Source organism: Buceros rhinoceros, unplaced genomic scaffold (assembly GCF_000710305.1).
Source record: "Buceros rhinoceros silvestris isolate BGI_N320 unplaced genomic scaffold, ASM71030v1 scaffold9310, whole genome shotgun sequence".
NCBI classification, from domain to species: domain Eukaryota; kingdom Metazoa; phylum Chordata; class Aves; order Bucerotiformes; family Bucerotidae; genus Buceros; species Buceros rhinoceros.
Genome location: NW_010389163.1, coordinates 1,745 through 12,192, shown reverse-complemented (window position 1 = coordinate 12,192; position 10,448 = coordinate 1,745). Strand labels below are relative to the sequence as shown.

The following is a 10,448-nucleotide window of genomic DNA, read 5'->3' as shown; positions in this document are numbered from 1 at the left end:
GCAGAACATAGATTAATTTCAAACTACATCCCTCAGCAAGCAGGTATTATTCATGTTTGTGGAGTGAAAAAGCAAGCTTTGAAATAAGAGTTTTTCTACGAGTCAGAGACTGTGACTTACCAACAGCTTTGCAAAACACACAAAAGCCACAATGAAACCAAGATTCTTACTTTCATCTTTCTAAGAAAATCCAGTCAACTTGACACAATGTTGGGATGAAGAGGCAGAAGCCTTTTTTTCAGCTCTCTCTCCCTCAAACAATTATAACGAGTCATGGCTTCCCACCGGGTAAGCAATCTGCTCTGTTCATTTGACCAGATCCTTTATGTTCTTTCGGGAAGCCCTTAGATAATCTCAATAATAAATTAAAAAGTAAGTTTGTCTCCTGCCATGTCCCAGACAAAATGCCACTGACACTTTGTGAGGTGATCTTCAACTCTGAGTGCTAACAAGCCACCAGCACTATTTTAGTTCAGAGCAGCCTTATTTTGAGACACTCTGGCTTTCATTCAGTTCTCTAGCTGTCCCGAGAAGCAGCAGAATGACACTGAAGCAACTAATCTGCTTCTATGCCCTTGCAGGTTTGTTTCTCAATGGCACCCTGAAAAAAACCTGCAAACTTGCTTTCTGTTGAAGGTGTGAGAGTGACAAAGTTAGATCCATTCCCTACAGTCTCCTAGCATTCAGAAGGTATCTCATCAAGATTCTTAGTGAAGTCTTAAACTCAGCTGAAGTCAGTACTTGGTAGGTTATAAGTGCTCTTGCAAAAAACAACGCTGAATAAACAGACAACATGTTTTGCTTCCCTGTAGCTGATAGAGAAAAAGAAATAGTATTGCTAAAACCCAGACTGAAGTGCATGTGTGACACTTATCTTTGTTACAGGCTCACTAAGTAATCATCTTATTTTTTGATCACTGCTATATATATTGCTATCTCTCTCTCTACACACATACAGATAAAATGACTATATCTGGCGAATGGTCATTACTGTAGATTTATCTTTGCTCTGAAGAGCAAAGTTTGTAAAAAGGGTTCCATTGTGGTTAATTTCCAAAACTGGTCCACTCTCCAAAATATCCCAACTCTGTTGTGGATCTTAGAGAGAAATGGTAAAGTGAAACACAACGAGCATTTGTGATTAATTTGTAAACCACTTCATTGGCTGACAGGGTGCAATGCTTGTTAACTTCACCCTTGTATTATTCTGCTTTGCAAGTTCTGCGTATCCAAAGTGAAAGGTCCTGCACTGCTGGACCCATACCCTTAACGCCTTAAAGTCCATATCTATAAAGCTAAAAGCCTGAAAGTTTTCTTTCAGCTGTATTACTACATTTCTGGCAGTGGAAATATTTAGTGCATGTACTGCACAATATAAAAACATTGTGAATACACTAAAGTAAAGCAGGATTTAAATACTTGTATTCTGCTGTCTCTCCACCCACACATATCATGCTATCCACTTGCACGATTGGGTAATATCTATGTAATCAGTGCTTCAAACTTTTAACATCTGTTCTAATTTACACTGATGAACTACACACTATAGTTAAATTTCAGGTGACATTGTCTATCTCAAAAGGAGTAAATAATTCTTTGGGTACAAGGTTCATTTTAAACTTTTGCACACCTAAGCTTTATAATGCTAAAAACACTGCTTTGTGCTCCCCAAATATGTACACTGGTCCTTTAAAGAGCACAGTTACCTGTGCAAAGATGAAGCTTTCATTTCAAAGCATAACTTGGAAGCATTTAAATAATGGGAAGTTCTGCTATAGAAAAATATCCACAGCAGTTTGAAAGGGTACAGTTCTACCACAGCATTCTCTACTCAATCAGAAAACTTCCACTGTGATTTTCCTGAGTCTTTTGGACAAGCTTGAAAAGCACCACCACTGCATATGATTGTTTTAGATAGTTTTCCACGCACATGTAAATAGTCCTAATTCTTGGGAGTATGTCCAGTTTCATTATTTCATCACAGCTGATGAGCAGTTATCTTCTAAAACAACCTGGAACTACCTTTAAATTCTTGGGACTATTTGCAGGTTGTTTTAAAAGTTCCGGGTTGTTTCAGAAGATAACTGCTCATCAACAGTGTTGAAATAATGAAACTAAAGACAGCCAGTAGTACAAAAGCACTGATACTCCAGTGTGTATGTTAATAAGAGTTTTGTGCCATCCTGACTCCAAAAGCCCCAATTGTCAAGGCTGAATTCCTGTAAAATATTTTGCATTTCCTTCACCCCCGTGGCACACCAGTTCTGTGCTAAGAAGCAAGTGAACTCTTACTGTGTCAGAAGGTCCGTGTCTCAGTGGTATACTTTCCCATCTCAGTGGAATGTCACAACATAATGCTAGTTTTTCCTCCAGAGACGACAGTTAACTTCTCCCAAGCACTAAAAATTCTCATACTAGCTTTTTATTTCTTTTTAACTGTATCAGCATTTGAATACTGCTTGACCTACCTTTCCAACACTAGAAGCACAAGCGCTTTCACACACAGAATTGAAAATGTAGGTTTGCTATAACTGCCTACAGATTCAGAGGTGAATGTCTAAGTGACAAATTGTCACCTGAACTTAAGGTGACATAAGACTATGAAGACTATGTATGTATTATTACTTACAGAAGAGTGATAATTATTTCTGAAATTTTACAAATTTACACAATACAGGAGGAGCATGAAGTATCCTACTGATAGAATACAGTTAGTGCTAGAAGGATTTTTTGACATTGTCATGCAAAACACATCCACAGAGTGTGTGTTTCAGAAGTCCTTCCCCCATATGTCTAAATGTGGAATGAATGGGAGGAAGGCAGCTTTCTCTGAAGAGCAAGTTTCACCACTAAACTGTTGGACAAATCATCTTTCTTGGCACAATCTATTTTAGACCTCTAAATACATCCATGCAATTTATGCAAATATTATCATGCTTGAGCATATTCAGAAACTTGGTACAATCACATCTCAAAGTTCATATATTGTCATTTATGCATAAAATAAATATAAGGACAGAAACTATTCAACAGTGAATACAATTTTCCTAATCTTTCACCACAAATACTAAAAATAAATGTTCATCTAAATGTTCAAATAACTTTAAACTTTGGATACATGCTTTAAACTACTGTAGGGCTACTTGAAGTAAAAAATTAAACTTCTAATGGAGGTATTAAATCCAGTAATTTAATAAGCTTTAAAATACTCTCCTTTACAAGTCTCCTCATATTCTAAAGAAATGTAGCACCACCCGATGGGGGCTAGAAACAGAAGTCATAAAGCTTCTAGTCAGTATGGTTTTAGCTGGCTGCAAAAAAGACTCTGGAGCTTTGACCCTGGTAAATTAACTAATTTTTTTAAAAGCTCACTTAAACTTTTTAAAAATAATTTCTCAAATTAAAACGTCAACATTCCATTTTTTCACCTTAACAATGACCTAAATAAAAACGAGTTCTAAGACTGGAAAGTGACAGCTAATTTAATAATACTCCCAGACTTAAAAAAAAATATAGTATTCAATGTTCGTGTTAGCAGTAATAACCTAACAATTAGGTACATTCTATATTCTAAGATATCACCTTTACAAGCATCTAAACTTCAAGTCGTACACATTTTTGTGAAGACCTACTATCATCATAAGCCCCTTGTTAAAACCACAACTAGTGTAAACGAGAAACTTATTATGAAGATCTATGACAACTACCATTTTAGCTCTGTAAAAAAGCAAGAAGAAAGGCTTAAAGTAGACACATGAAATTGCCTGGTTACTTTCCATGGTGTCATTAGTGGTAACAGTGAACTATATTATCAGGTAGGCACCTGTGAATGGTCAACCTGACAAAAGTGGTTTAAAGTTAAAATGACACAGTCAGCTAAGTAATCTAGCTAAACTGAGCTTAAAATGCACTGAAAACACATTCTGTGGCAAAGACACACCTACTTCCCAACTACACAACCATTTAAAAACAAACAAAAAATTCCCAACAGCACATACTATATCCATACTGGAGTTCTTCAGCTCAAGAACATACATTCACAAACTGGAAACAAACTACACACATTATACAGATTACTAAAGGCTTGGTAAGATTGACTTATCAGGCAAATCTAGAAGACCTGTATATTAATTGCTTCAACAAAATAACTAAAGAAACAATTAGACATTTGAAGAGGAAATTCTTATTCATGTTTTAGGTATTTTTTGGTTGTTGTTTTTCTGTGTGTTTTTTTGGGGTTTTGAAGCCTCTTCACACACCCCCCATCTAGAAATACCTATACAGTCTTGAAGAGTTAAATGCAAATACATCAGACCATATAGTAAATGTACTTTTGGACAGATCTTAGGTGGGAGTGTATTAATTTTAACTTGGAGAACCAACTGTGCTTAGGCAGACAGAATGAGATGAAATACGTTACTTAGCATGTACACCATCACAGCTGCTAAACATTTTGTTGAATTTTCCTAACTCTTGATTTTGACTTGCATTAATAGTATCATCTGCATAACTGAAAAACTTTAACAGGAGATAATTCTTAGTTCATAGAAAGTCATAAAAACATTTGTACAGTAAGCCCCACAAACTTTGTGCCGATTCCTCTGACTCGTTGATCTGTGTGGCTCCCAATACTATTTGTTCAAAGGACTCGATCCTGAAGTTACAAGTATGGCAGTAGACCATTTTCTCCAGTTAGAGACATCCCTGATATCGTCCTCAGACACAATACTTGGGTTTGTATGTTGTTTAATCAGATACAGATAATTACTACATTAAAAATCTTCAAGACATTGTTCTGTCGCAAGTATTTGTTAGTAAAAATAAACTGCTAAAGCCTGGGTTATAAAACAATGCTTTGACAATTACACTAGTCTGAAGACTAAGATAACTTAGCAGCTAGGTACTCCCAATGCCTTTAACATGAGCTGCCAAGCACTCAGCACTTCTGAAGGAATACACCACCAAATTAGGAGTCCTAATATGATATGAAGAACCCAACTTGAACAACTTGTTCTTCATCTAGTATTGACTGGTAATGTGAATAGTCCAGATTAGCCACTTAAATTGTTACGATATATTTAACAAACTGCACCAAAACTGTCATATTGAGAATCTGAAATCCTCTGAATGGAAGTGACTGCAAGACCGCAGCAACATGGCAGCAGTTAATGTTGAATATCTTAAGACTAACACCTACTGTGATGTAAATCTCAGTTTGCTTTGCAAGTGTTTTCGTTGAAAACTTTAGCACATTTCAAAACCAAAAAGAACAACCTGCATTTGTGAGAGATGGTACCTTATCACACAAACCTCCAGCAGGAAACCTATATTCAAACACAGAATAACAAAGCTCAGCTTTTAGGACCATGACCATCGCACGGACTGTTTGTTTGAACAAACACGAAGGACAAATCAAGGTGAAGAACACCTTGACATGCAGTGTACTTCCTTAACTCAAGAGAGACAGACAATTAATATTCACAGAAAGCAGTATTTTTACTAGAATAAAAATAGTTTAACACTGAAGTGTACTATTAAACTGCTCTAATGGTTTTAGTAAGCTTATTTGAAAGATATTAAGAAACATTTAGCTTGCAATAAAAATAAGGCTACCAGGCACTGAAATCTAAAAAAATTTAGAAATGGTTCATTTTAACTCATCCAAATAATGTACATTTAAAAAGTTAATATAGAAAACACTGATTTCTGTGCTTGCATTTCGGCCACAGAAATGCCTGAAGCATGGTTTTTTTGGCAAAAAACAGCATCTGGGGTTAGAAATAGATTTTTAGCTTCGCAACCTATATTCACTTTTGGTTTTTTGTACTTTAGATCAGGGAATAGGAGAGAATATTTATATTGTCAAACTTCTTGACATGCAACGTGAGTGCCTAAGCTGGAATCCCAGGGGCTGTATAAGGTCAGTGGTGGCAGGTACGTTCTTCTAGAGAATTAGATTATCTAAGTAAGGAGCCTAGATTCCCTCTAAGGAGAGAGAAATAGGCTCCTCAATTAAATGCTTAAGTTAGACGGTGTGAATACCTGACAAGATTTCTGATTGCTCCTTAATGACTTCAGTGCAAGGCAAAGAATCCCTTCCCTGTATGAAGTATCTACAAGGGTGCAAGCCATGGGGTAGAAAATTTGTAGACGTAATTTTGTTTATGAAAGAACTTTAACTGATGTAGTTTGTGTTATCTTAAAAACCTGAGGGAGGAAAAAAAATTCTTACTATGAGTCACATAAGAAAAACTTGGCTATTGGCTTAATTTGCTCATGTTTAACTACTTTTATTTAAAAACAAAATAAAAACTCTTGAACTTTGGGGAATTCCCCTGAGAGATGTCCTTTGTAACTGTTGTAAGCAAAAACAGCTTTGTTGTAACTACTGTGGCCACTGTGAATTCAACTTCACATTAAGATGTTTCAGTTTGAACTATGAAGTACAGAAAACGTGCTTTCATCCCATTTAAGTAATGCACACGCAATTACTTATTCAGTTATCAGTAATGACATTCATTGTCACTGGTGTATTAGTTTAATGCCCAGAAACATTATTTTCACCAGAATTTATGTCAGTTCTACACTGGGGACCATCAATCAATGGAAACACCAAGAAATAAGTAAGTTTCATGGAAAGGAAAAGCTTTGAATTTGTACGGGATTCCTCTGTGATTTATCTTGTTTGCATCAGGTACGCGTTTTACAGAAACTAGAGGAGCAGCTGACACTTCTGAATGCTATTTGAACTTAAAAATACATAGCATTTTAAAAAAAATAGTAGCGGAACCTGAATGATCTACAGAAAACTGGTCAGCAAGGACACTGGCTTTTCTAACTTTCATTTGCTAAGCTTGAGCTAGCTGAAGTTGGGAGGAGAGGTGCTTTGTCCCCTGCCATACAAAGTAATTACAGCAGTTAAAACAAAGATGCATGATCATGCGGAAAAGTATTCTGCAAAACGGTGAATGATGCAGTATGTACCCAACATGCATGCTAAGATGTGTTCACTGTGAAAGCTTGGAAGAAAAAGGTAACTTATACATACACATAAATGCTTTTGTGCCAGACTTTCCAAAAGGCAAAAATTTAATTCCTGCTATTTTTTACTATCTTCTAAAATTGCTACTGTATCTTTAAGAACCCTCAATCTAAATACCTCAGCCTTTTATGGAAGGAGACAAGCACAGTACAAATTAGCAAGACGGGTGTTTGACAGCATCGCAATTGCCAGCACGAGCCCTGATGAAAAGATGCAAGCTCCAAGCTCTATTTAACTTTTTCATTATGGCTGGCAAAATGTAAGTCATCACAAGGAATTAACCATATAATGATAGTATAGTAACTGAAAAATAAGAACACAATTTCAGTGTAGCAAAGTAATTTATGGAAACATCTAGTGTTTCCACAACAGTGGTAGATAACACTGCAACCCTTCAAAGAGGATTATTTTTACTGCATTCTGCAACTACGAATTTATACACATAAGGGAGATTTAAGCACAGATAGATCTACAGCATAAATATAGCCAGACAAACCGGTCTATTTAACTGGTGGCTCTGGTACTCACAGGTAAGACCAACAAAAATTGTGTGCCTCACTTTGACACTATCTTTTAAATAAATAAACCCACAAACCAAACCACCCCCAAATGGAAACATTAATGTGATTATAGTAAAAGTTAAATTGCAAGGATTTTTTCTACTCTACTAGATAGTAATGGTTTAGATTATAGTTTGAACGCACAAGACTTTTGTTTAGATGTAAAATGAGTTCATCTATATTAGGTGACCGCTGGAGAAGCTTCTGAAAGTTCAAAGTAATAGTCATATTGACTTGTAAGGCATATTGAATGAGTGAATATATTCACTCTTTGTGCTTAGCTGTGTATGAATTCCAATGTACACGTCACTGCAGTTTCAATGTACGACGGCATTAAGCATCACCTATCTGTAACACATTTTCTTTAACAGATGAGGTTGAATACATAAAGGCCCTTTTTCCCCCCATCTTTCCCACCCCACAAAAGTTATTCAATTATTGTATCCCAGCTAGCAAGACTACTTAATGGAACAGGTCTTCACAGTACAGGCAAACCCCCTTCGGTTTTCAGGTCCAATGCATACACTCGGAGCCGAACTCCAGCATGTCCAAAAGCCACCACCAGCCTCAAGAATACTGCCAGTAGCAGAGCTCACCTGGATAGAGTTGGGACACGGCCTCCTGTGCCAAATGGAACTCCACCAGCAAAATGGTAAGAAAAATAAGAAGTCTATTGGGAAAACTGGTCCCAGGGAGCACTCTTCACCCTTTTGCCAGTGTTACAGCTACACAGGGATTAGCTTGCTAACTGCTGCAAATACAGCTGTACAAACCCCAAAATGGTCACAATTACGACAAATTAAATTCTAGGTGACTTTGTGCGAAACCTAACAAAAACCAACTGTAAAAGCCCTATGTGGCGATAAAGAAGTGATCTGATTATTTTCTCTGCGCATTATTCTTTTCACTTTTGCTAGAATAAATTTCACTTTTGCTTGCTCACTGTGAGACAAAAATGAAATCTGACACAGGCATAACAAGAATTAAAGAATGCACAGAATGAACGGAATATTCTGCTTTCTCTTTTAAAATGCATCATTTCTAAAATAAGTTGCCCAAACCTTTTTTTAACAAAAAAATCAAAAACTATAAATTGTTAGAATGGCAACTGAGATTGGGATCCAAAATAATAAAGGTCTCCGCTAACAGGAAATGTTACAATTCAATTAAAACAGGCAGGAATCAGGGAAAAAAGAAAAAAATCATTTTACCGACAGGTAACTGAGGCTGGAGCTAAGTGACTTAAAGTCACATAAGATGTCACTGGCAAAATTCCAGAGACGAACTCAGATTTTTGTTAAACATCCTCCTGTTTAACACTTCTAAATCACAGGGCTTCCAGTCAAAACATAACAAAAAAAATGCTAGAATGCAGAGGAAAAAAAATCTAGACTGACATCCGCTTATTAGTGAGAATACCAGTAAAAGGCAAACGTGACACTCAGAGCTATCTACAGAAGTAAGAAAGCCTACGTATAAGGACAAGCGAACAAAAAACCCCTGAGTTTTAAAGGTATTTCTAAGAATATAAGCATTTCCATAGGCAGAAAATACTTGCGGGATCAAACATATTTTGCTCTATTGCTGCATCAGTGGCTACAGCTTCTATTCTTCTCAACAGTCAGTATTCTTAATTAACTGTGAGAATCAGATATTGCTGAATACACTGAAAACGCAGGAGTTAGTTGCAATTTAGGACTCAAAGTAATATGAAAATACCCAGTTTTCAAACAAAGTATTGGGGCTGTAACCACTGTCCAATTCTCCTTTAAAATGAATGAAGCCAATATGCTATGCAGGACTACGAACAATGCCAGTTACATAACATCCTTACCTGCAAAGGAAGGAGAGTATTACTGTTGTTGTCAGTTCGGAAAACATTATCTTCAATCCACGATTTTGGTGTCAGTGATGGAGTGGAGCGAGTAAATTTAGGAGGAGCTATGACATTACCAGAAAAGGGCTTCTTCAAAGGAGAGATCTGGTTCATAGTTCCTGGAATTCCCATGTTTCCAGTTCTACGATGGTCTCTGCCATGCATTCCTCCCCAGGATATATTTCCTGTGCTCCAGCCGCTACTCTGATTGCTCCAGGGCGACTGCTTCAGAAGAGGCTAAAAAGAAAGATTCATTTATACTATTTTGAAAATATTTGAAATGTTTTCCTATTTAAAAAAACCCCAAACCAACAAAAAACAAAACCAACCACCAAGAAATAAATGCACAAAGATTGCTATAAACCACTCTTTCTTGATAATATATAATTACCAAGGCAAGGAAGAAAACACAGCATCATAAAAAAACTCTCTAATTCTCACTGACCAATACACCCCCTCCAAAAACGCCAAAGTACTTGTGCAACAAATTGATTATTATTTTAGTATTTGGTGGCATTCTTCAAAGTTATGCAGTAGACCAATTACAGGATGTTAAACCATGTTACTAAAAACTGAGACCATTTAATCATAATTACTTGGTATATACAGTAGTGAGACCTCTTCAAAAATAACACAAAAATTTCAGAGGTCAATTTAAAAATTATTATTAATAATGTACTAATAATAATTTCTACTCCGTGACTAGTATTTCACTACAGTGAGCAGAAATTTAAAAATTTTAACTCAGATGGCAGACTGATTCTGCCCCCCCGCATTTCAAGTATCATTGTCTCAATATTACCAGCAAAAAAAGCACTGATTACTGTACAGAGAATCTGTTTGAAGGAGTCATCTTAACATTTTACAATACAACGAATTATTCTGAAGCCACTGCTCAAGTATTTCTGGAGTAATGAATGGGATTACCTGTGAAATTTTGCAGGGTGGAACCAGGGAGGGCAAGTTTGAT

The 10,448-nt window shown here is 36.4% G+C and overlaps 1 protein-coding gene across 1 annotated transcript in view; it reads right to left on the bottom strand.

Moving 5' to 3' along the window:
* Window positions 1-10,448, bottom strand: part of CPEB2 (cytoplasmic polyadenylation element binding protein 2) — a 48,981-nt gene that overhangs the window by 36,929 nt on the left and 1,604 nt on the right. Inside the window, exon 2 of the mRNA XM_010133287.1 lies at window positions 9,437-9,715. Coding sequence (XP_010131589.1) covers window positions 9,437-9,715 — 279 coding nt within the window. The remainder of the gene's footprint in view (window positions 1-9,436; window positions 9,716-10,448) is intronic.